The sequence below is a fragment of the Sciurus carolinensis genome, chromosome 12, assembly GCF_902686445.1.
Source record: "Sciurus carolinensis chromosome 12, mSciCar1.2, whole genome shotgun sequence".
Taxonomy (NCBI): domain Eukaryota; kingdom Metazoa; phylum Chordata; class Mammalia; order Rodentia; family Sciuridae; genus Sciurus; species Sciurus carolinensis.
In genome coordinates, this window is record NC_062224.1 from 2,395,516 (window position 1) to 2,422,173 (window position 26,658).

At 54.9% G+C, this 26,658-nt stretch overlaps 1 protein-coding gene across 1 annotated transcript in view; it reads left to right on the plus strand.

Annotated features, from left to right (window-relative positions):
• Kcnk1 (potassium two pore domain channel subfamily K member 1) overlaps positions 1-25,605 on the plus strand; it is a 33,809-nt gene extending 8,204 nt beyond the window's left edge. The window contains exons 2-3 of the mRNA XM_047520553.1: positions 22,420-22,815; positions 24,970-25,605. Coding sequence (XP_047376509.1) covers positions 22,420-22,815; positions 24,970-25,226 — 653 coding nt within the window. The 3' untranslated portion in view covers positions 25,227-25,605. The remainder of the gene's footprint in view (positions 1-22,419; positions 22,816-24,969) is intronic.
• The last annotated feature ends 1,053 nt before the right edge of the window (positions 25,606-26,658 follow it).

Sequence of the window (26,658 nt, forward strand, 5' to 3'; positions counted from 1 at the left end):
CTGGAGGGTCTTCTCATCTCAAACAGAAATCCCAAATCGCCTGAGCGCAGCTCCTTTGTGTTAGCAGCTCCGGCACCAGCAGTTCTCAGCTAGCATTAGCAGCCCTCCTCATGGCTCTCCTGGCAGCCAGAGGCTGTGGGATGCTTACAGAAGCCAGAGCAAATGGCTCCAGCAGCTCCCCATGCCTCTTGGCAGTTCTCTGCCCCTCCCCACTGTTCCCCAGCTGCTGACCACCCTGTTACCAGCCCTGGATAGTGATCAGCAGCCTCAGAGTTCCAGCTCAACCTGCTCTGAGAAATCAAGGTAGAAATCAAGAATAGGCAAAACACAGCCGCCTAGCAGAGGCCTCATTAGGACCTAGGTAGCAGAGCAGCAGGAAACAGCACACACGCTACTCCAATGGGGCAGGGGAGGCTGCTTATGTAGACAGAAAGCTGGGCTCACGCGGTGGACTCACGCATGTGCAACGCGGCTGCCCACCCACGTCTGCTTAGTCATGGGGAGGGAGGGTCTCCTTGCAGGCAGTATTGGAGACAGCTGAAGGGCTGCAGAGGGCAGAGGGGCAGGGTCATCCGGGATGGACACGTGACCAAAGTGACTGCAGACTTTCGACAGCTGTGGCTGTTGAAGATGGATAGAAAGAAAGGTAGAAGACCTCTTTGGAGTGTCAGGCTCCTCCCTCCCAACCCAGCTGAGCAGTTCACTCAACTCCGGTCTCTGTCCCCTTTCTGCTCACTTCACTGAGGCTTCTTGAGGTTTATTCTGACCCATTTTGTTGTTGGGTCTGCAGTCACTTGCTGGTGGAGCAGGGAGGCAGGAGAGGCCATCTCCAGGAATTGCTGCCCACGGGCCTGCTGGCAGGGGTGCAGGACCCTGCTCAGGGCCTGCCCAGGCTCCTTCCTGATTCTTTGTGCCCTTTCTCCCAAGCACTTAACCTCCGCCTGCTGGTCCCCTGACTCCTTGAGTGCCACCCTGTGTGGAAGTAGCCCCGTCTTCTATCACAGCACTTGCCACCCCAGACCCAAGTGACTGGTTTTCATGTCTGTCCCCCAGGAGTGCTCCCCCTGGATGATAGGACTCACCCCCTTGCATGCTGGGCAGGGCAGCTCAAGGACATCTCTCTCCTGTCTGAGACTTTCTGTGGCCTGAGGAAGGCTCTGGAGTTATTCATTTGCAACTGCGTCGTCTCATTGAGGAAGCAGGCGTGGATTGCTGGAATGACTGGAAGCGTTCACCTGGACGTGGTGTGCGAGGGCCGGCACAGCGGTGACAGCGGGCGAGGCCCTCGGGGCTGCGGGGAGAGGTCCTCTTCCCTCCTGCATGTCTAAGGAGCCGGTGGGCTCTCCAGGCACTGAGCTGGGCCCTGGGTTATGTCGCAGTGTTGAAGTATCTGCACACATTTTATACGTTTACCAGAATGTTTAGTGTTCAGTGATTTGGTATAAAATGTACATTATAGATGTTCAAAGAATATCTTCAGCACGATTTTTAGGAGTAGCTAATATTAAGTGAAGTCACCATGGAATGAACCTGTGTGGGTTCTGGTTTTAGAAAGTGAATAGGCGAATGGGAGTCTGCTCTTCATAAGAGCTGCAGAGTGGGAGGGTGTTGGCTCATTTTGGTTTCAGATTGTGCCCCAGGGGGAGGCCACCGCGTGACCACACGAGTGCGTGGTGCTCTTCGCGTCTCCATGTGCTTCTTGACCCACCCCTTTGCAGATGAGGCTCCTTCCCATCCCTAACCATCTGAGCACCCTTTTTTTTTTCCTCAAATGCTGTGTTCTGGATGTCGCCTCAGCCTGGGGAGAGCCAGGCAGGGGAAAGGGAAGTGCTTCAAGCTAGAATCAAAAGGTCGGAACATTCTGGCCAGTGCGATTCTTCCAGTGCTTGAACACTGGTCACCAAGACACTTAATTATTTAGTGCCCGGTCTTACGGTCTTAGTCGGATGAAGTTAATTAAAGCAGCTGGTGATACTGCGCCTGGCTGCCTCCTTTGGGGTCGGAGTCAGACGGGCTCCCGTGGGATTCTGAGTGGGCAAGGGTTCCCCTCACCTCCCACCTGCTGCCCAGAGCTCTGCTTATGCCGTCCCAGAAATTCTCCTGTCTCCTGCCCGCAGGCGGCTCCCAAGGGTGCCCCTCCCTGGGCATGGGTGGGCGCGGTCCCCAGCAGCAGGGGAGGGGCTGTGGTGGGCAAGCCGCTGGCTCCTGCCTCTGCAGAGCCGGCAGTGCTGGGGGGAAAGAGACCCATTAAAACTGCAAAAAAATTTAAAAAATGGTAGCTCGTGGAAGGGGCGCTGATGCCGAGGGCTCCTCTGGTTGAACACCTGCTTGGGTGAGGGTGCCCCAGGTATTTCCTACACTAGGTTTCATGGTGGGTTTGTGTACCCGACCCTCATGGGGCCCAGGTGTCCAGATGTCCAGCCTGGGGCTGTAAAAGTGAGTCGGGCTGCTGTTAAGGGGAACGAGTGTGCTCAGCTGTGCTGGCCTCCTTGCCCGGGCCCACCGCTGGACGCCCTGTGGAGCGCTGGCTGGGCTGGACAGCTCTCCAGGGCATGTCACCCTCAACCAAACCCACTGGCAGCCTATGGACCAGGTCGGCCAGGTCAGGTCCTCTTCCGGCTTAAGTGCTGAGATCCTGGGTCTTGGGAAGCTTCCCGAGTTCAGCCCTGCTCTTTCTCCAGCCTGTGAGGACGGAGAAGAAAATGCCGTGCAGGGGTCACCCCTCAGACCTGGGACAGCCCACCGCTGGCTGGGGACCAGGTGAGGCACGGCACTCTCGGAGAGCTGTGGGGTGCCAAGCCTCTGTGTGGAGCTGTGGGGGCCCCGGCAGCCTCCACAGGACTTGGAGGGGAGAGGGCTGTGGGCTGTAGCGCGCAGGGGCTTCGTGGAGGAGGTGGATTGCAAGGAAACCAGCGACAAGCTGGGTTTGGGTGGGTGGGGTCGTGGGCAGAGGGCTGGTGAGGACAGGGGCCTCTGCTTAGCCCAGACACCCAGGTGGACCTGAGCTTGGATGAAGAGAGAGTGAGGGTGTCCGACTGGAGAGCCAAGAGCAGAGGGCAGGCAGTGGCCACCATACCACTGGTGGGGGCAAGGTGTGCAGCAGGGTTGCCAGACCCCCAGTGGACGGGGCCACGCGGACTTCCTGGCTGCACTGTGACACGGGCCCCTCACCCGCAGGCTCCTGCAGCCATTCTGACTCACGGGGGCTTGGCCCTGACGGGAGACCCTGTGGAGGTGGGGACAGGGCCGTGGGAATGGAGGAGCCGTGGCAGACTGGCTGCCGGAGTCCCAGGTGGACCTCAAGGGGACCTCCAGCCTGGGCCCAGGGCACAGTGGACAGGGGTTTCACAGCCAGACCTCAGGCCGTGCACAGCCACGTCGCTGGTGTACACAGCAGTGCGGCTTCTCTCACGGACCGTGGGGAGCAGCCCCGCTCGGCGTCCCCTGCCTGCCACACCCGGGCCTCGGCCAGACCCCAGACTTTGCGTCTTCTGGGGTGGCGCCTGCAGCATTGGCGGTTAGCGGTGGTGCCGTTGCCGCAGAGTTCGTTGGATTCCGTGCAGTCGCCCCGACGTGATTACACTCTTTTTTTTTTTTTTTTTTGCGGTTCTGGGGGTGATTACACTCTTAATTGGCTATAAGTAATTTATTTTGTCCCAGCAAGACCTCAACTCATGTTAAGACCTCAGCTACACCCGGGGCACTGATTCAGTTGCCTGGGTGTGACTTCACGGAGGTTTGCCTTCCGGTCATCTGTAAAAGCAGCGTGGCGTTCTGAACACAAACTGCCTCTTGTAGGTGCTCCAGGTGGCTTCTTAGTGTGTGGGACTGAGGCCAGGATGCCCAGCCTCACTTTGGCCGGGGACACTGGATCCCAGGAGTCTTCCTCAACCAGAGTGGGGATGGCCGAGCTGCTGTAAGACGAGGCAAAGGCGCCTTTCCGTTTACAACCTGTGTCTGTCTTTTCCTCACTGGGTGTGAAACTTTGTAAAACACTGCACCCGTGGTCACTCTTGCAAAATCTGCTTTTCCTTCTTGCTACTTTATTTGAGAGGCATGAACTCAGTAACCGAGTCCCATATTGAACCTGCATGTGTGCTGGCTGCCTGTGACCAGGGCGCTGCGGAGCCCGGGCAGGTCTGAGAGGTGCTCGTGCATGGACGTGTTCGCAGAGCCGAGTGACGTCTAGGAGACCTGACTGTCCCCAGGACCTGCCCGGGAGCTCGGGTCCCTCCGGTGGTGTCGAGGTGGATGCACTCGAGGCTGCGAGTCTGACTTTGCAGTGTGGTCTCTTCACATATGTGCCCTCTGAGCAGTCACAGCACCGGGGCTTCTCTCAGGGACCACGGGAGCAGCCCAGGTACCGTGGCTGAGAGGCAGAGCGGTGATGTTTCCAGAAGACCTACCTAAGCCAGAGGAGGCCACAGTTGTCCAGCATGGCGTCACGCTGGCCTGCACTCTAGCCTGCTCTCCTGGAGAGGGAAGGGCCAGGCGCGGCCGCTGGCCCTGAGCACCAGGCCCTCCACAGCCTGCTCTGCACCTGTGTGGCACTTGCTCAGCTGATCCTCAGTGCGCCCTTTGCCACCATGTGCAGGGCACTGAGGCATGCGGGTTGCCCGTGGGAGGCGCCACCCCCGAATGGCTGAGGTCTGCCTGGCCATGGAGGGAGGGACGGGACCCTGCTGCGGGGGGAGCTCAGTGGGCCTCTGTGCTTGGAGAGGGAGGTCTGGAGCCACTGTGCCCTCTGCCTCAGGGCAGAGAGTCAGCCCTGCTGTGTCTCTGGGAAGGTTGCGAGTGCCAGGAAGCCCAGTGAGATGATTCGCCTGGTTTTGAGCTTGTGCAGCCTCCTCTTCCTTCCTCATCTGGACTTGGGGCTGGGCTGGGCTCGACCTGTGCTCCCAAAGAAACGTGCCCGCCATCCCCACTCCTCAGGCTTGTCCTGTGCATCCCCCACGTGACTCCAGCGTCTGCCTTTCCCTTGCAGGTGATTCCCCATTTCCCCTCAAAGGCAGCGGCAGGGGACGCGTGTCATTCAGAAACCGCAAGACGGGGCCGTCTTCCCGCTGGCAGGAGGTCTCCTAGCTCGGCCTGGCTGTGGTGGGAACCAATGTGTCCACCCAAGACGCCGTGGCCAGGTGCACCTGCCGAACTCCGCCCCTCCTGTGCTGCTTGCTGGCTGGAGAAACCCCGTGTGGGGCTTTGTCTCTCAGTGGCAGGAGGCAGCTGCCTGGAGCTTCCTAGCACGGTGAATGCATGCTGTGTCCACTGGCTGCAGGGACTCTTGCTCTGCCCTGAGGGCTGCTGCCCACGGCCATCATTTCCCTGATGTGTCCTGTGCGAGTTCACTTACACACAGATACACTTGTCCTGTTTTCTTTTTTTTTTTTTCTTTAAAAATATGAGCTCTAATCTGAAGCCGTAAGTCACGACCTTGCCTGATGACAGCAATGAGAATAGGTTGTTAGCGGGTTTGGCAGGTGGCATGGCAGTGTCGATGAATGGACCAGAGTCCGTGGGGGTCCTTGTTTGGTGGCCCACCAACCCTGGCTCTCGTCCACTGCGTTTTTAGCAGCTGGCGGTCACTACGACAAAGTCCGTAAAAACCTATGTATTCACATCAGTGACCGCAGGAGAGCTTGCCTCCGAGGGTGCGGGGAGTTCTTCCCGGGGCGTTTCCACGTGGTCAGCACCTCAGCTGAAGCCCGCTGGACGTGGCATCATGGGGAACGTTGGTAGCCCAGTAAAAATGCCCGTTTTCCTGAGGGATTCAGGAACTATTGTCAATTCCAAGAATATTCGGCCTTATTACTCTGCAAGTGGCCGACTCTGAGAGATGGAATCTGCAGCCCGTGTCAGGTAGCACGTCCTGCAGAGAAAGACGCAGTCGCTGTGACTTGCCTGGCGTTTCAGCCACGCCTGTGAGTGTTCAGCTGGCAGACCGTCCGAGGAGGGCCGAGTCTGGGGGCTGCTAGTGTCTCAGACGCCACGTTTCGTGTTGGCGCCGGGGCCAGCCCTGCTGTTGTCTGGGCTGGGCCTTAATGGAGGCATGCTGAGCAGCGGCTGGAGGAGGAAGCCCCCTGTGGTCCCGGTGGGTGCCAGGCGAGAACCACTTCCGCCCTTGGCGTGAGGAGGGACGGTTCCCGCTATTCCAGGGCCTCAGGGAAGCAGTCTTTCCGGTTATTCATCTATTATCACCTGGCTGTGAGAAACCGTGGAGCTGGTGCTGGGTAGTGGCCGAGAACAGGAGTGGACACGCCCAGGGAGATGCCCGTGTTCCCACGTGGTCTTCGGGGCTTCCATGGCCCTTGCTCACATTCCCTCTGATTGCTGCTGCGACCAGCGCGGGCAGACCTCACGCCCTGTTTTGCAGAAAAGGAAGCTGGAGAGTCCATGTCTACCTTGTTGGGAGGTGCTGGGGTGGCAGGATAAGGGCAACCCCTGTGCCCCAGCGCTGGGAGCATGGAGTCCACAGGTCTGATGGCGGCTGTGGTTCGGGTCTGGAGGGCCCAGGGCCCTGGTTGGAAGGCCTGGGTTCCAGCTTGGTGCAGCTGGGAGGCTCTGGGGACTTCAGAGGTGGGGCCTCACGGAGGTCTGCAGGCAGGTCGTGGAGGCCGTGGCCTGGAAGGGATCCTGGGACCCCGTCTCTCCCCTCTCCATTGCTGCCGGGGTACGAGCTAGGAAGTTTGCTTTGCCACGTCTCTGTCACGAGGAGCTGGCACTGGCCCCAAACAATAGGGCCAACTCCCCATGGACTGGAAACTCCAAAACTGTGAGCCACAGTGAACCTTTGTTCTTGGTGAGTTGGTCACCTGTGTGTCACAGTGACGGACAGCCGAGAGAACAATGGCCGTGCGAAGGAGAGGAAGGCTTGTGGGCGGTGGTGCCTGCAGGAGCAGTCGGCCACGCCGGCTGAGTTAAGTGCTCGCCAGGGAAGCAGCGGTCACAAAGGACCGGGCCCTGTGCTCCCTGGGAGTCGGTGAGTGAGGGAAGCGGGGCGGACTCCTGGAGGAGGCAGGTGCAGCCTGTCTGCCTGCTGCCCGCAGAGGCACAGGGCTGGTGTGACCGCTCTGCGAGCCAGAACACTTTGCCACACATGCGGTCGCTTCTCTCCAAAGCTCCACTGCTGTGTTATCACCCTGACTGAACACAAGGCTTCCAGCCTTGGCCCAGCTCCCAAACAAGAAAGCCTGTTGAAACAGAAGCCGTTCTCGGGTGCAGAGTGCCGTTGTTCAGGCCGACTTTTTAAAATGGAGTACTCGGCTCAAGCAGTGAGTACCCGCATTTCCTTCCTATTCAGGAGCTACTTCAATGCTTTGTTAATAGCAATGATCAGTTTGTGAGTGGAAAACACAGATCATTTCCCCATAATGTCCTGTGTGTGACGTACCCGAGGCTGTGTCTCCCCAGCACAGCTCAGTTAACAACGGGTTTAATTGTGAAGCGGAAGGCACACAGGTACCTCGAGCCCCCTGTGACAGGACCAGCAGGCACCGCCTGGCCCTAAGGAGCCGGAGTCTGGTCCCAGGACAGGGCAGGTTCTCACTGCTCCTGCTCGAGAGGTTAGAGGGAGCTGAGGGCTCAGGCCAGCGGGACCATGACTGCTATTAGAGGTCGCGACACTCCACCTGCCACGCGCAGGCAAGCTCGTGGGGTCTTCTTGTCCACTCTGCCATCATCCTCACATGGCGCACCTTGGGGCAGCTGTCGCGTGCCAGGCTGGTTTCTAGCTGCCCCGAAGCAGTGGAAAACAGCGTGGACTGAAGTGCTCACTGTGGAACATTCCTTCTAGAAGGAAGAATGATCCTGGCCAACACAAGAGAATGTGGAATACGTCACAGAAAGTGGTCGCATACAGGAAAGTGAAACCGTGAAGGGAGGTGAGGGCGCAGGGGATGTTACCAGGTGACCGCGGGCCTCTCTGAGCTGAGGGCGTCTGAACCAAGACTTGACATTGGGGAAAATGGCGGCCAGGTGCATGGGTAGGGAGGTTGCCGGGCAAAGGCCCGGAGGCAGGAGGGTGTGGCATGGAGGTGGCTTCTGCTAGTTTTCCCAGGACCCCTCTGTAGGTCCTAGAGCAAGAGGAACATCTCAGAAAGTCCCATCTGAGTCACCAAAATGAAGGCGAGAAAACCAGTTTTCCTCACCACACATCGGTTTGTAGTTGAGATTCCTGTAACAATAGAAAGATCAACAAGAGAAAATCAGCAAGTGCACCGAACGTACAACACGCGCCCCAGAGGAGAACTGTCAGCCCAGTGGTGCCTGCCTCAGTCGGTACTTCAACAGAGAACAGCGCCTTTTAGGGAAGAGGCAGGACAAAGGAGAAGCTGTTCCAGCTACGGAGGCAGGAAAATGAGGGAAAGTGCCTTCCCGGGAAGTTGGCTGGCAGCTCTTCCCGCCCCTTCTCTAGCCGACAAGGGGACTGAGGTGCAGCACTCGCACCCTGCCCTCTCACAGGAAGGGCAGAGGGAAGGGGGCAAGGCCTTTCATCCTGTGACTCTCTGTTCTGGGATCAGAGGGCAGAGAGCCCCTGGCATGTGATCTACTTCAGTGCAAGATACCTTTATATTTCGAGGAGAAATATTTGGCTTCTGTTAGTCAGCATGTTGTCAGTGTAGCAAGAAACCTGCAGTGACCAATTTAGGAGGAGGAGGGGTATATTTACTGATTTATTTTGGGAGGTACCCGTGGCACTTAACCACTGAGCTGCATCCCCAGTCTGTTTTTATCTCAAGTTGCTCAGGGCCTCACTAAGTTGCTGAGGTTGGCCTTGAACTTGGCGATCCTCCTGTTTCAGCCTCCCCAGCTGTTGGGACTACAGGTGTGTGCCACTGCGCCCGGCAGGGCAGTGTGTGGCAGCTCAGTGGGTGGCCACCGGGCCCTTGCTTTGGGCCTGTGAGGCAGCATGTCCTGCAGGGAGCTGATGGACCAGAACTGCTCTCCTTGTGCCAGGAACCACGGGAAAGGAGAGGAGGAGCTGGGTCCACTACCTGCTCCAGGACACGCCCCCCCAGGCCCGGGACCGCCCCCTGGGCCCCAGCTCTTCATGGCTCCACCTCCCAAGAGAGCCTCACTGGGGTCCTGGGGCCCTTCAAAGTCCAGACTGTAGCGGTTTCCTCCAAACGCACGCAAGGGGGGTTCTGCATCTGGACACAGAAGGTCAGAATGTAATGGGGCCTTGGAGTCTTCTGGATTAAGGGTAAATCCAGCTCCATCACTGCAGAAACAAGACATTTAATTTAAACGGTTCTATTAGGCTGACGGCCCGGTACTTAATGTCCAAATGGCAGTGATCCTGGGTGAGAAGGCGGGAGAGGGCCATGCGGCTGGAACACCAAGCCAGGGTGGGGCAGTGCCTCCAGGGGTCTTCACACCTGCAGGCGCCGTCTCCCGAGACCTCAGAAGGGCACCCGCTGCTCAGTGCTGCCCTCCAGGGTGGCCTCGTCCCCTGCCTCTGGGCTCACTGCCCACCTCCTGAGACCCAGAGGTGAATTGCCAGTCACCAGGCAGCTTTTATCCCAGGGAAGCACCTGCACTATGATGCAGGTGCCTGATAATTTAGATGCCTTTCAGTTGAACAAGCAAAATCCCAAGTTACAGTGGCTGCAGCCATGGGAGAGCTGTGGTTTTCTCCTCTCCTGGGGCCAGCGGTCAGCAGCTGCAGGTGTCGAGGTCACTTCCTGCCTCTGCCCCTTCCTGGCCCTCATGCCAGTCCCTCAGCTTCACGTGGCCGCTCAGCTGTAGACCCGCTGTGGTAAAGACCGGAAGGAACTAAGTCTCCCAAACTGCTTCTCTCCAGGTCTGCAGGTCCCTGCCATTAGCTGGGCCTCTGTGTTGTGGCCATCCTGCCTTCTGGGGAGACCAGAGAGGAACAATGTGGACATCTGGCTCTGTGGTAGAGAGCAGTGAGGGGAAGGTGCCAGAGGCCATGGGCACGTGAGCGTGGGGCCAGGTCGGAAGGAGGAGTGGGCAGCGCACGACTCAGGCACTGAGTGGAGGGCTGGGGTACCCTGAGCCACATCCAGGTCCTCTCTGACCCAGACGCGGGCAGCCAGTGGGGATCTCTAATGTGCGTCTGGGGGTGGCCGCCTGGGTTGGACAGAGCAGAGCCCCAGCCAGAACAGGGCCGTGGGAGGAAACGCAGCGAGCGGGCGGGTGGGCTCTCCTGACCCTGCTCCCGCTGGCCTCCTACAGTCCAGCATGTCAGCGAGTGGGAGCAGAGTCACGCTGCCTCTGGTGAACCAAATACTCTTCCAGAGTGGGGCCCGCGCCCCGCTCCTTTAGATCTTCGTGAGGACTTTGCCGCCGATGGAGTCCGGTGCAGTGCCCGTGCTCTGTCTTGGAGGAGGCTGCTCTCGCTGAGGGGTCACATCTGCTCCACCCCAGGCCTGGCCCAGTCAGCCTCTGTAGACACGAACTGAAGCCCAGGGCAAAGCTGTGCTCCCAGGGAGAGGGCAGTGGGTCCTCCCAGGCCTGTGGATGGAGAGATTCTGAGGCAAAGGCCCTGCCCTTGTCGCCTGCTCATGCTCTGCAGTGTGTGGTGTCCATCGGGGCCTCGTGGTGCTGAGGACATTCTGAGGTCTTGACTCCTCCCTCTAGGACATTATGAAACCACAACCAACGTGAGGACTTAGAACTGAGGAGTCACGCTTGGCTTTATCCGGATGTTTCTCAGTGCCTGGGCTCCGGCCTCAGTTTGGAAGTGGGAAAGCACACTCTCAGTACCCTCTGCACAAAGGCAGGGCCCTCGACAGCAAAGAGAGTCTCGAATTTCCTACCAGAGGCTGTCGGAATGAAAAGCTGCATTCCTGCGTCTGCATCTCAGAGGTTAACATTTTTAGTCCCACTGGGCGCTCCAGGCTTAACTTTGGAACTTTTCATTTCCAGATGTAGTGGAATTAGTGAGGAGAGTAGGCTGCGCCCGCTGAGCTGCTGAGGCCCTCTGTGGTCACCCACCCTTGCGACCCTGCCTCATAAAGCGGTGGTGGGTCACCAGCTCCTCCACTCTGAGTTAAGGGCTGGGCTGGGCTGACTCTACGCCTTGTCTGTCAACTAAACAACCACCATCTGCCCAGCCTTAAGGCACAAACTGACAAAGAAATCCATCTTGCTTATAAAAGGGACCATCTGTGAGCTTATTGAATGAATCAGAAGCACGTGGATGCCTGGGCGAATCAAATGCATATGGCAAAAACCAGATCTGTGAGCTTATTGGCACACCAGGTCACTGAATGGAGACCCCTTGCAGGAGGAGCACCCTGAGATTGGACATGCGGGCACTCTGACCCCACCACCTGCTCACTGGCTGCCACCCTCGCCCAGGAAGATCACCACAGTGAGGAACACCCGAATCTCTGTCCTTGGGGTTCAGCAGAGTTGAGTGTGTCCTGCCATGAGGACCCTGCATGACTCGCTCCAAGTCGAGGCTCCGGAACAGCCTCGGTCCAGACTCTGGCCTAAAGTAAGCTCCTGCGCTTTGACGGCTCTGCAGCCTGCCCGGGTTCTTTGACTGGATGGTGACCTTGTCTGACCACCATCGCTGACTCCGCGCTCATAGCTGCTCTCTGCCTCTGCTCTCAGTTCAGCCTCCTGAACCCCGGGGCTCCCTGAACGTTTCCTCAACCCAGACAGAGATAGAGACATAGAGAGACCTATGTATCGATATGTATGTTATTTAATGTGTGTAGATAATTTGTGTGCGTGTAAAGTGTGATGTGTGACTTGAGCGTTACAGATGTTAGTAATTAAGATTGGGTTTGAACTTGTGTTTGCTCAGCTTATGACAAGCAGGTGGTCCACAAGTATTCAACAAACCACCTCCACTCAAAGTGGAGTAGCCTGTGAATTTATTGTTATTCAGCAAATTCCAACATTGTGGGAAGACACAAACGTGTTTGCTCCACCTGAATGTGTGTCTCACTCACAACAATCCACTTCCAGTAGGTATTTGTTGAAGTGCCCGAGAATGTGAAGCACCTGCATTTACAACAGGCGGGTGGACACTTGTGCCCTTTCTCCTTGTAACAAACCTCCAAGTAGAGAGATTTTAGAAGAGACCTGTAGTTCTCACCCCCTTTAGTCATGGGAATCTGCTGTTGTCCACTCTGGATAGGTGATTGTGGTGGATAGCCGCCATATTGGGTCAGTTTATAATGACGGGGGTGGGACCTAGAGAGGAAGCATTTGGATTTTTTGGAGGGATCATTAATGTCCTCTCACACTACGGCACAGAGTTCCTATATCTCAGCTTATTGCTAAGTGTTGTAACCAAGGGAAACCCTAAATAAGCCCTCCAGCTTCACTTGCCTGTCGGTGACTTTAAAAATTACTGACTTTGGAGGTCGGGCCGCTGAGCAAGATTGGTCTCCCACTAGCTGAGCCGTAGGTGACATGTCTGCTGGAGGCCACCTAACAGGTTCAACCTGTTGTCTTTTGCTCTCTCCTGTTCTCCAGGCAAAGACACTTTTGTATCTTAATGATTAACTGAAAGGTTAGCTATTCCCGGGAAAAGGAACTAAAAAGACACAAGTCATAAAACTGACTAATCAGTAACTTATCTCTGGGTTTACAGATCCCGTGACATCTGGTAGTCCTCAGATAGCATCAAAGTGTGGGCCAAAGATTTGCTAATCCTGTTCTTTAACATGAAAAGATGCTTAGCTCTCAGGGAAATATGTTTGACTGAAGAATTATAGAGACTGGCCAGAGATGAAAGGAACTGTTATCTCAAGGATATTCTTTTTTTTAGTTTTAATTTTTATTTGTCCTATTTAGTTATGCATGACAGCAGAATGCATTTCAATTCATCGTACACAAATGGAGCAGAACTGTCGGTTTCTCTGGTTGTACATGATGTGGAGTCGCACCATTTGTGTGGTCATACAGGTACCTAGGTCATGATGTCCAACTCATTCCACCAGTTTTCCCACTCCCCGCCCCCTTGGATATTCTGACAGAGGAGAAAGAAAATGCAGGTCCTTTTTGATGAAGGGTCGGTTTGGCTCAGGACCTTCCTGCTCATTGTCCCCTGCGCCCCTGTTCCCTATTCTTAAAAGCCCTGTGTACCCTCTGCTCCCTGAGGCAGAGCTTTGAGGACGATGTCCCTTCATCTTCTCAGGACTGGCTGTTGAATAAATCTGATTTTCTTCTTACCGACTCTCATCTCCCGAGTACTGACTTTTGAGTGGTGAGCAGGTAGATTTGAATCCACTAACATCATCAGGCCTTTAATTGTGTTAAACCAGAGCTCTTGAGACTGAGGGACGTCTGACCTAGAAGGGTTTACTGAGCCATTACAGATGCTAGCCAGAAAGAAAGGACTGAGTCCGGGGACAGTTACCACAGCTCCCAGCAGCAGGGCTAAGCAGCGGCTGGGCAGCGGCTCACGGCGCAGCTCCGGAGCGTTCGTATGAAGCGTGAGTAAGGCCACGTTGGCCGTAGGCAATCTGGGTGGGTAGCGTGAGGCCGGGGAGGCCCGACGGGAGGGCAGCTCCTGAGGAGGAGCGTCCATCGCTCCTGGATTGTTGGGGTCAATAGTGGTAACACATTAAGTCAGGGTGTAGTGGCACTGGCGGCGACAATGATCGGTTCAGTCGAGATTTCAACATAAATACTCTTTGTTGCTTCCACCTGCAGCTAACTAACTTCCTATGCCTCTTCCACCCTCCAGCCTTTCTGGTGAAATTTAGGACTTCTCAGAATTTTTCTTTATCAGTTTTTATCGACGCTGTTTTAATAGCCTCTAGCCATTGTTGTGGAAGGTGTCTCCAGAGGCTTAGGGACAACCAAGCTGTGTACAGAGGAGAGCCCGGGGCAGCCGAGGGCTTCTGACTAGGGCCCAGAGCCGTGGTCGCTGTAGAGCTTCACACCTCGGCGACCCTTGGGACAGGCATCTGCAGCCTCGGCAGAAGCCTCTACCTTCCGCACGCTCTGCTGTGCTCACTGCAGCACCTGGACCCCTCCCTTTAGTCCTCAGGACCCCTGCACGAGGCAGGAAGTGGTGCTTCTGGCCCCACGTCCATCTGTTGATGGCTCAAACGCCAGTGCGTGGGAGACAAGCGCAGGCGGGAAAGAATTCAGGTGTATTGCAGGTAACCAGAGAAGAGGGGGCTCCTGCCCTCCCAACAAAGACCCCCAGGTTCCCAGGGGCTTCCACAGGAGGAAAGAAGATGCGGGGATCACGGGCGGAAGGCTGTGCGCAAGTGGGGTCCCCGGGCCTGTTTTCTGTTTCTTGTTCCAGAATGTACCTGCGACGCTCGGCCCCCATCTCCCAGGCCCAGCCCTGCAATCTCTTAAGTCAGCCTACTCTCCCTACAAGTTCAACGTGATTTTATTTTTAATTAGACATTAGGACTGGCGGGTCCGTGGCCACACGTCGATGTCGCCTGCAGACCCTCATCTGCTGCAGGTTCTAAGAGCCTCCCGGAGGGTGACCAAGGGCCGCCAGGGGGTCAGTGTTTCTTGGGTTTCTGTTCCTGCCATATTTGGTTCCAGCAGTCAGTGTGTCAGTCATCCCAAGGTGGGGGGGGGCAGAGTAAGGTCACAAGGGGCGACCGCAGAGCTGACCTCAAGTGGGACGGTCTGGGACACGCCGTGTTGCTGTGCCTGCTGTTTCAGTGGTGTTCCCCTTTGACAGACAGACAGGGAACCAGGGCAGGATGCTCCTCAGGGCCACACAGCTAGGAGGAGGCAGAGCCAGGATTCAAGTTCAGGAAATGTGGTTCTCAGGGTTAAAAACCTGGTAAGTGGATGATGACATGTAATGGGGTGGGGGTGGGGGAGAGAAGAGTGGAGGAACTTTAGATTACCAAGAGGGAAATGAGAGGGGCAGGGGTGTGAAAGATGGCGGAATGAGACAGACAGCGTGCCCCTGTGTCCATGTATGAACCCACATCGTGCACAGCCATAGAAACGAAAGGATGTGCCCCATCTGTGTACAACGGATCAAAATGCAGTCTGTAAAACTAAAAAATGATTTTAAAAAATCTGAACAGGGAGGCCCCTGGTCTGGGCGACGGTAAATGCCCACGTGAATAAACCAAAGTCCAACGGAAGGGACTCGCCAACTTCCGCCAACGAGGGCCCTGCTGTTCTGGCGGGTCGGAACTGTCCCCTCGGCTTGCTTCTGCAGACCCTTGATAAACGCCCCTCTCTCCCCTCTGGAGGACTGGCTGCCACTCCCGGGAGAGCTGCCCGCCCGCCCGCCCGGGCGAACCACTGGAAGCTGGAACCAGCGCTCTAAATGTGAATGTGCTCCAACTTGTCCCTGGTCATCAGCCCATTTCCTGTCCAGGCTTTAATGCTACAAAAGTGTCCTTTGTTCCAGGAGCCTCTGCCCCAAGGTGTCCAGGTCCGGGTGCGGGTGCAGAGGCAGCGGGCCAGGGGTTTCCTCCCAGGGGTCTGAGTACCTATGAATGGAGGAGTGCGGCTTCCGTTTGATTCCTGGGACAGGGACCAACACTGGGCTCTAGCCCACACCACAGCCCCTGTGGGAGGGAGTCAGGTTCCTTCAGAAGTTGGCCGATGGGCGGGATGGCCAGAGCTTGTCCTAATGACCATTTCCCAGGAGTTCAGGTGCGTAGCGGGTGTTTTCAGGGGGAGAGGAGAGTGGCAGGAAGGGTGCGTGCTGGCACCCAGCCACTCTGCAGCCCTCTGTCCCCCAGGGGGTGTTTCCCGTCTCTTGCATCAGAAGGTTCCTGGTTCCAGTGATTAGTAAGGACCTTACTCTCCTGGGCAGGCTTGAAATCCTTTAGATACACACGGTATTTTCATGCAAATTAAGCGTCATTCTTCTTTTGATTAGAGAACAGTATTAGCAAGTCCTGGGTCCACACTTTGTTATTTGAAGACCACCAGGTGTTCCAGTTTCTGAAAAATTAAAGGGTTATTGATTAGTAGGCCTGGGGACATTTATGTTTTCTCTTTGTCTCCTTTTCCTGAAATAATTGACTCTTAACAACTCAGCCCTTGAAAGTAGGTTTTTCTTAGAAGTTATATCACTGGGCAAAGGGGGAAAAAAAAGAAAAACTTCACAAGGGGCAGTTTTGCACAGTGAAGGTCATCTTGTACATGGTGGCATAAAACAAAATGGAACGGCTGTTGCCGGCCTCACACCTCACCCACCGCGAGAGTTGAGGACGTTAGCCTTCTGGTCTAAAGCTGAGTGTGCGGTCGTCGCAAGAACTGTATCCGCTACTTGCAGGTTTGGCAGGAGGCAGGGGCATGGTGGAAATTCAGCAATAGTACGCAGCGTCTTCTGTCATCATTTGTCATTAACTCTGGGGTTGTGCGCGGTGCCCGACTGTTCCCAGGGGAAGAGAGGTTTCAATCCTGAATTGTCAGGGTGGCCTCCACACCTGGAAAGTGCCTGCGTCAAGACTGTAAAACCCTCCTCCAGAGCCCCTCTGGGGAGACTCACCATAGGATAACTGAAACCCCAGGGTCCCGATGGCTGCAGGATGATCATGTCAAACCTGAAAGCACACCTGGGGGGAGGCAGCACACCTGGGGGGAAGCAGCACACCTGGGGGAAGACAGCACACCTGGGGGGAGGTAGCACACCTGGGGGGAGGCAGCACACCTGGGGGGAGGTAGCACACCTGGGGGGGAGGCAGCACACCTGGGGGGCAGCACACCTGGGGGGGAGGCAGCACACCTGGGGGGAGGCAGCACACCTGGGGGAAAACAGCACACCTGGGGGAAGACAGCACACCTGGGCAGGAGGGAGCACACCTGGGGGGACAGCATACCTGGGGGGGGCAGCACACCTGGGCGGGAGGGAGCACACCTGGGGGGAGGCAGCACACCTGGGGGGAGGTAGCACACCTGGAGGGGAGGCAGCACACCTGGGGGGAGGGAGGCAGCACACCAGGAGGGGGAGGCAGCACACCTGGGGGAGGCAGCACACCTGGGAGGAGGCAGCACACCTGGGGGAGGCAGCACACCTGGGGGGGAGGCAGCACACCTGGGGGAAGACAGCACACCTGGGGGAGGCAGCACACCTGGGGGAAAACAGCACACCTGGGCGGGAGGGAGCACACCTGGGGGGGCAGCATACCTGGGGGGAGGCAGCACACCTGGGGGGAGGCAGCACATCTGGGGGGAGGTAGCACACCTGGGGGGGAGGCAGCACACCTGGGGGGAGGCAGCACACCTGGGGGGGAGGCAGCACACCTGGGGGGAGGCAGCACATCTGGGGGGAGGTATCACACCTGGGGGGGAGGCAGCACACCTGGGGGGAGGCAGCACACCTGGGGGAAGACAGCACACCTGGGCGGGAGGGAGCACACCTGGGGGGCAGCACACCTGGGGGGCAGCACACCTGGGGGGCAGCACACCTGGGTGGGAGGCAGCACACCTGGGGGGAGGCAGCACACCTGGGCGGGAGGGAGCACACCTGGGGGGGCAGCACACCTGGGGGGGCAGCACACCTGGGCGGGAGGGAGCACACCTGGGGGGAGGCAGCACACCTGGGAGGAGGCAGCAGACCTGGGGGGGAGGCAGCACACCTTGGGGGGGGGGAGAGCACACCTGCGCGGGAGGGAGCACACCTGGGGTGTTAGCAGACAGGAAATGCAGCTTTGCTCAGTGGATCAGGAGCCTTCTCAAGATGGTGGGCTCAGGAACCAGGTCTCTGTCTCTGTGGACTCCTTCAACCTTGCTTCACTCTTGTCCTAACACTAAAATGCTTACGTGGTCCAGAGGGAGGGAGAGGGAAGACATTTTTGGAAGAATGAAAAGGCCACACTAGAAGAAGACACGACTCCTCCCTGGCGTGCTGTCTCCTGCCGTACTCGGGCTCGGGTCGCCTTCTGACTCTCTTCCCACGCACGTCCCAGGGTGAAGGTGGCTCTCTGTGTGACAGACACACGATAGGGCTGTGGGCATGGCCGCGTGCTGACACACCAGGGTGGGGTGGGGGGTGCTGACAGCTGTAGATGCCAAGAGCCGTGCCAGGGCTCCAGTCACCAGGAGCACCTGTGAGCCCTGCCCACCAAGCCACCCATGAGCAAAGGCAGCGTTTATCCTGGAGTAAGGATCGCCGTGCAGGACGCACCAGGAGTGAGCCCTTCAACCCAAAGCTTTGTTGGCCGATAGGGCTGCCGGGTGGAGCTGGAAGAGTCTGTGTGTCTCCCGGTCATCAAATATGGCCTGGTGATGGGGACGCTGGAGAATCGAGAGTTGCCCTTCTCACACGCTTAGCCACCTCACCTCTCAAAATGAATCGGAAGCCAAGGGCAGTGGTGTGCACCTGTAATCTCAGCAGCTTGGGAGGCTGAGGCAGGAGGATCATGAGTTCAGAGCCAGCCTCAACAATAGCGAGGAGCTAAGCAACTCAGTGAGACCCCCGTCTCTAAATAAAATACAAAAGAGGGCTGGGGATGTGGCTCAGGGGTCAAGTGCCCCTCAGTTCAATCCCTGGTACCCTCTCCCCACCCCCCAAAAACTGAATTGGAGAGACAGGTGGGTGCCTGTGTGGCTTAGGCGAGTTCCACGCCTTTGTGAAGCTGGACGGTGAGCCTTCTCCTCCCTTCAAGGCGCTCAGGCCTTTGGACTTAAGGCCCACAGCCCCAGGGTTACCTCTGGCTGTAGAACAGAATCCTGGGGGCTTTGATGTGGAGGAGAGCCTGGCCTCCCTCAGGGAGACCTCTAACATCCCCAAGGCCAAGCAGGTCTAGTCACAGATGAAGAGCTTTATACCTGATCCTGTCAGGGGGCTTCCAGAGGCTGAAATCTTCTCTCAGTTTTCATTGTTTGCTTTTTTTATTTAACCTGTATAAAGTTAACTTAATGAGGAACCCGTACATGGTTCCTCATCATAATTAATGCAAGATAATGAGAGTATTATATGTTCAAGGCCATAGGCCACGGTCAACTGCACCTTTCAAAAGCATCTGATGCAGGTGGAGAAATTGCTGATCAGTGACTCGCTCTGATGCACCAAAGAAGCCACAGAGGTCCTCTGTCTTGGACGTCATCAGGAGGACTCGAGATCAGAACAACCAGAAGGCCCATGTCTGGTGTGGCTAATTGGGTTAGCAGGTCAGCGCTGGGGACAGAGTGTCAGGCTGCTGTGTTTAGAGCTGCGTTGTGTAGGAAGGAGACTGCTGGCCACATCCACCCTCATGCATGGCCCCCAGGGGTGTAGCCATAACGGGGAGCCCAGCTGCCGGGGAGCAGGAGCCAACACCACGAGAACATGGACTTTGTGGGAGGTTCATCCCAGGACCTAACTGAGGTCTGGGAGTAAGTTTCAGCCAACTTTGTTATACACAAATAGCCTTAGGAAAATGTAATGAACCCCACATGTGCCCGGTTTATTAAATCTTGCTAAATTTTTTATTGTTTGTAATTTTAAGACAATTATAAGATTTAAAATATGGTTATAAGATTTAAAAAACATGAGCTTTGCTTCACGGTTTATGTGGACATTCCATTGGCTGAGCTTGAGTGTCCAACTGGCTGAGAGCTTCCGTCGGGCTCTTTTGCAAACCAGCCGCTGTGTGGTCAGGGCAAAGGGTGCTTTCCCAGTGTGACCGGCGTGGGAAGTGTGGACAACACAGGTGAGGGGTGCCTTTTACCTTTACTTTCCTTTAGCAAAAATGACTTATGCAAACATCAGGAGGAGAAAATGGCTTGAGTGAAGGTCTGCACCCTGGCGATTCTTAGTCTCCTGGTGGGACTCCATCACAGGCACAAAACGCCACTGTGCAGAGAGCCTGAAGTCTCGCAGGATTCTATTTGCTGCTTGGAGACAATATTTGAGTCAATGAGATTTAGTTGACATTTTAGTGAAATGGCCTATCAAATATCGAGTTAAAATTATGATATCTTAAAATATTTTAAAACTGAATATTTCCTTACTTTTTACCCCCTGCTAGGCTCATGCCATTTATTGGGACAGATGGGGACAGAGGTGGGCTGTGTGACATAGGTGTGTCACACTTATAGAAAAGCTAATTTTTTAAAAGTGTTGCTAAAGAAAAAAGGAATCAGATCATGGACTTAAAGCTTCTTGCCAACAGACTCAGCTCCTCGTGGGCTTCCTCTACAAAATCCCTGCCAAGCCGAGTCCATCCCTCGCAGCCCGCTGCCCGCCAGCTTTGGAGCCGGGACCTACCTCCTTGTGCTGTCCGGCTCCGGCTCCTAACGGATGGGTGCCCTGCTGTGCAGCTGGCTTCCTTACTGTCAGATAGGATTCCGCTTCTGGAATCTATTTCCATGCACCTCTGATCATCAGAACACCTTCCTCAGTGCCCGATGGAATCCCAGCTTCCCCTGTCCCCATGTTTCTGTGACATGGGTGGCTTTGTTTATGACAAGTCTCATTCTTTTTCCACAAATTGAAATATTCACATTTCCCTGCTTCCTTATGCCACCCGCATGTTACCTGGCAGACTGTCACTGTCATTCACCTGATTGTGTGTGCTGTTGGGGTCGAAGGTGAGGTGTACCCCAGGAACTCCCGCTGATGCAGGCGTGCTCAGAGGTGAGGGTTTGGACCGTGAGCTGTGACTGAGTCAGGCCGTCCTCGTGGGAGAGGCTGGGTGGTGACTGAAGTCAGGTGGGGGTGACTGGAGGAGGCGGGCCCTGGGGCAGTCTAGAAGGGTGCGCCTGTCCTGTGTCCCCTCTGCACTTCCTCTCTCTGCGTCCCAACCCTGCCAAGCGCCGAGCAGCTCTCCTGCCCCAGGCCCTGCCCCCTGATGTGCTGCCCACCTTGGGCCCAGAGCCACGGAGCTGACCGTCTGTAGATTGAGATCTCTGAACCTCGAGCCCCAAAACAACCTTTCCTCCTCTAAGCCGCCCTGAGGACAGAGAGGCAAAGCTGGCTAACAGTGCTGCAGCCTGCCCTTGTCCTCTCTGAATGTCACGCTCAGAGTTAGACGTGGCCTCCCTGGTGCTGCTGGGCGGACGTGGACTGGACGGCTTCAGAAAGCGAGGCTCAAGCAGTGGTTCCTAACCACCAGGGTCATGGTCCTCCTCTGAGAACCTCAGCTCTGGAGCCTCCACACAGAAATGCTCGTGTGGCTGGATGAACGTGTTTGCATATGATTCCAGAGGACAAGGAGAACTCCGTTCACTCAACTGCGCCCCTGGGGCAGCCGATTAAGAACAGTCAAGGAAGTGGCTGGGTGGGCGTGGTGTTCCGCATCTGGAATCCAGCCACTCGGGAGACCAAGATGGGAGGATCACTAGTTTGAAGCCAGCCTGCGCAACTGAACCCTGTCTCAAAATAGAAAATAAAATAAAGTAAAAACTCAGGATGTAACTCAGTGGTAAAGCACCCCTGGGATCAATCCCTAGGTCCTAATGATAATAATATCAATAATCAAGGAATAACCACATAGACCTGGACCTCAGGCATGAAGCAGAGAATTGGGATGTACAGTTGAGCAAGACAGATTTTCAAGATTCAATTTTGAAACCACTTTTCAATATATTCACAGATCAGTTTTTTTCAGAGTCTGATTTCATTTTTTAAAAATGCACCTAGTTGGCCAAGTGTCCTGAGCTGACTTGTTTGGACATGCTGGGGCTGTCTGGTGACCTGCTCATGAGCTCCTAGAACCCAGGAGCCCTGGGCCTGGCAGGGTTGCCTCCTGTTAGCATGGGTTGGAGGAAGAGTCCCTTGTTTGGCGACGTGGGAGTGACTGAGATCTGGGAAGTGAAGCTGGTACTCGGTGACCACGGTCCTAATGGTTTTAATGCTTCTTTGGGAATTGGTGGCAGACATTCTTTGAATGGTTGGAATGCCAAGGGGGAAAGCAGGTGTCCGAGTGTGCCTGGCAGCAGGGTGATGGGCGGGACACCTCAGAAGCGTGGCTGGACCCGTGACCGCGAGCTCTGGCCTCCGTTCCGCCCTGGGCTGGAGTCCCTATCTTGGTGGAGTCCGTCCCGCCCGCCACTGTGCTCTGTGGGCTGGTTCTCCACACACACCTTTGTTTGTCTGTCATTCAGGTCGGACGTCCGGTGAGTCATGTGTTTGGAAAGTGGGTGGACGGGGTGTGACGCCGAGGGTCCTGTGGGAGCAGAGGGGTGCCTCAGCGCTGGGCACGGGGGTCCCGCGCTCAGCTTTCCTCCTGCTCTGCGGCCCAGTGCGGCTCCTCCTGTTCCACCTGACGGCAAGTCCTGAGCCGGAGGCACGTTTACAGAGCGGTGGGCCTCCCAGGAGTCTGGCCTCCACCAATGGATCCTATTGACCTGACAGTGCCAGACCCAGAGTCTCCCACTTCTCCCATTTGAGGGATGAGGGCAGACAACAGACACGTGTCATTTAAAGATGTTTGCTCTTCTGGGCCTGGGATGTTGCTCAGTGGTAGAGCTTTGCCAGGCCTGGGTTCCATCCTCAGCACCCAGTCCCAGAGCAGACCCCTGCCTCCCACTCCCGGCCTCCACTCACCTGTCGGCCTTTCCCTGCAGGTTATGGCCACACGGTTCCCCTGTCTGACGGAGGCAAGGCCTTCTGCATCATCTACTCTGTCATCGGCATCCCCTTCACCCTCCTGTTCCTGACGGCCGTGGTCCAGCGCGTCACTGTGCATGTCACCCGCAGACCCGTCCTCTACTTCCACATCCGCTGGGGCTTCTCCAAGCAGGTGGTGGCCATCGTCCACGCTGTGCTGCTGGGGTTCGTCACCGTGTCCTGCTTCTTCTTCATCCCGGCCGCCGTCTTCTCCGTCCTGGAGGATGACTGGAACTTCCTGGAATCCTTTTATTTCTGCTTCATTTCCCTGAGCACTATCGGCCTCGGGGACTACGTTCCTGGAGAGGGCTACAATCAGAAGTTCCGAGAGCTCTACAAGATCGGGATCACGTGTGAGTGCTCCCCGGTCAGCCGCGAGCACTCAGGCGCTTGCTGGTGGAGAAGCTGATTTTCCATTCTTACCACCTTCCCGTCCTGTTCTGTTCCACGATTCCCATCGAACTCTTTCTGCACAACCCTTACTACCTCATTGTTTTCCCCTGGCACCTTACAATCGCTGATCAATAATGTTTAGGCGTTATACTGAAGGTGTAAAAGTAAGCCCCACAGAACATGCTTGATAACCAACTTTTAATGAAGTAAGTTGCTCTGCTTTATTAAGCAAGCACAGGAAGTGAGGCCTCAGGTAGAGCCCGCCACCGTTTACCAGGAAATTCTTAAAGTGGTCATTTATCTCATTTGTCCATCTGGTTCTTTTCGAAGAAGTTACCCAATGTTAAATGTTTTCAGAATTTTATGTGGGGAAAATCAAATAGATATGAAAATTCAAGCCGGACATGGTGGTGCACGCTTGTAATCCCAGCAGCTTGGGAGGCTGAGACAGGAGAATCTCGAGTTCAAAGCCAGCCTCAACAACAGCGAGGAGCTAAGCAACTCAGTGAGACCCTGTCTCTAAATAAAATACAAAATAGGGCTGGGGCTATAGTGCCCCGAGTTCAATTCTCAGTACCACTCCCCACCCAAAAAAAAATCGAATGGCCAGTGACTCAAAATTTTTAAATAATTTCAGTTTTAAATTTAATGTAATACCCTGGAAAATGTAGTCACCCGTTTGGAGAAGCTGCTTGCTCTGTGTGAGCCTTCCCTGTTTCCCAGGATGCACAGTTGTGGAGTCGTGATGGGTACACAGTTCCCATTTCTGCCTCCTCCAGAATCTTCCAATTCATGACTCGCTCCAGCCGTGGCTTCTAGGCAATCAGAGTAGAAACTCAGGCACTTGTATGCACCTGGCCTGTCTTCTCATCTTAACGCCACGGGATGCTTAGTTGAACTGTGTCTGTTTCAACATTTCCATTCAGTTGTGGGCTTACCAGGAACAGAGGCTTGGCTCACGCATCCCCAGGGCACCGGCCGCGCTGGGTTGCCAGGCAGCTGGGCAGGTACAGCCGTGTCTCCACAGGGCTTCTCGTGTCCTGTGTTACCTGTGGAGTCTGTGGTTCGCTTGGGGGCCATGCTGTCACCTCTCCCTGTCTCTGGTGTTGACTCTTCAGGTGGCTTCTAATTTGGGAGTGTTATAAATAACTTTACAGTGGACACTTATTTCAAAATACTTTTTGAACTTTAATGTATTTCCAAGAAGTGGGATTACTGGAATATGCCTTTTTTGTGACTCACAGAACATAATGACCTGGAGCTCTCCAAATGCTGTTATGGGTCCACACGGTCATGAGCCAAGTAGTTTCAGTCCTCCTAGGGTGGCCTTGGCCAATAGAGTTATAAGGGTTTTTTTTTTTTTTTTTCTGTCTGTGAATTTGACAGCAAAATAAACATTATCTTAACTTTTTTTCACATAACAGATGATTATCTGATGTTCATTTTCTCGACTTAGGGAAGTACCTATTTCTGATGATCCCCACTAACTATACTCTTTTCTTGCACGAATCAGCTTCTCGCTTTGTCCAACAGTTTCCCTTCTCCCATTTTCCACGTAGTAGTGAATCTTTGCATAGCATTTATCTCTTGCTACAATGTGGACGTGCTTTTTACGCAATCTTCCAAGTTGGTGGAATTTTAATTTAGCTTAAAATGTAATTTCTGTTACTAAACTACTAACTGTATAGTGGGAATAACAATGAGGATATTGCATGCTTGACAATGTGCCCACGGTGAATGGCAAGCGGTCCCAACATGCCACAGGCTTTTTGTGAACCTGAGAGATACGGCGGAGGCGGAGGCCTCATGGCGAAGGCCACACTTGGAGGAGCATCCGTGTTGTTGGTCTAAAGTCACACCATATTGGCACCAAGCTCTCTGATTTTTTCCCCTCAAAATTTGCAGCCTGTGATTCTAAACAATCCCAGCTGGCGGAGGGTAAACCATCTGCATTTCCTTTCCTGTGCAGTTCCTCGCTGAGCCCTGGTCTTCAAACTCTCCTAGAAATTTGTCAACCTGTTCTGTAACTTTTCTGTGGCAGGGGTGGGAGGTCCGACGGGTTTCTGGGTTCGCCTGTGACCGGGTCACACTGAAATGCTGTCCTTCTCGTGCAGGCTACCTGCTGCTTGGCCTCATTGCTATGTTGGTGGTCCTGGAAACCTTCTGTGAGCTGCATGAGCTGAAGAAATTCAGAAAAATGTTCTACGTGAAGAAGGACAAGGACGAAGATCAAGTTCACATTATGGAGCATGACCAACTGTCCTTCTCCTCCATCACAGACCAGGCGGCCGGTTTGAAGGAGGATCAGAAGCAAAATGAGCCTTTTGTGGCCACACCGTCTGCCTCTGCAGATGGCTCTGCAGGCCGCTGAGCCTGGGCCGTGCAGGGTCCTCCTGCGGCAGCAGGCCAGGCGTGAGGAGGAGGCTTGGTCAGGTCCACTCCAGGAGAGCATCAAAGCCCAGAGGGGCCTCCTAAGGGCACCTACTGTTTGCAATACTTTAAAAATGTGGCACAAAGGTCGCTTTGACTCTGGAGGGGTGTCTGCTAACTGGGAGACAGGATGTGTGCCTGTATTTCACCTGCAACAAAACCATCCAGACTTTACTAATAGGAGAAGAACACTTGAAGCAGGGTGCCACAGTGGGTAGAAGCAGATTTTATACTTTTAACTGGGGACTTTGGGGTTTGCATTTAAATCACTGAGCTAGTGGCTAAATAGCAACATTTATACTTAAAAGCAAAAAATAAAATTAAAAAAAACGTGTTTTATAAATAGGTTTAAGTGTACCAGATTGCATGTGCCCATCCAAAATGATTATTTTTGTAGTATCTAAGTTAAACCTACTATTTATAATGAATAGGTTACCATTAACTATGTACATCTGAAGTACAGATAGATTTATATCCTGTATATACAGCTGGGTTACCAGGTCCCACTGGTCTTCTTAACCCCAGAATGTAGATAGTTTTGCTCTTGATTCTCTTTATACTAAAGAATTCAGAATTGCCACAATAAGATGAGGGGAATAACAAATAGAAGGGAGAATGCCCATCACATCTGTCCTGATCCACGTGCCCCCTCTCGGAGTAGCATGACCTTGGATGTCCAGAATGTTTGCGAGCACTTCTTTGGAAGAGGTTAAAGTAAGAACAAACACGGTTTGTAGAAAGGCTGAGAGATTTTGTTTCGGAAGCACGTGTGACTTACAGCCACCTGGGTCTAAAGCACAGAACTTGGACTTAAACACCCAAATAAACAGATTATATTGCACTAATCTGAGGATTTTAAATTTAAAAGCCGAAATAAATAAAAATCACTGCTGTTCGCAATGCCGTGCGTCCATACATCGAACGTACTCCCCTGTGTGTATGATGTGTGTGAGTGAGTGTGTGGAGGGCTGTTCTGAGCGTGCGTGCCTCTCTACAGAACCATAAGGGCAGTTGGATGATGTCCCAGGACACCGTGAAGGGAAAGTGAGGAACCCTGCGTGATAACAATGTTCGGTGACCCCCAAGCGAGTCTTCACTGTCCTGCTGGCTGCCCGGAGGTGGTCCGGGCCTTCTGACACGGCCGCTCACTCAGTGACCACCTTCTGCACCACGTGCCTCCACCAGCAAACCCAGCAGCCACTCTCTCTCACAGTGCCCTCCAGGAGCATGTGTGTCCCCGACTCCCAGCAGAGCCATCCGGGCCAGTGCGGTAGGCGTCACCGCCACTCCGAAGCCCCTGGGCCGCTCCATGGCTGCCGTCTGTCTTCAGCAGGACCTTCCTGGGTTGTGGCTCTGGGTCATGCTGCCTCGTG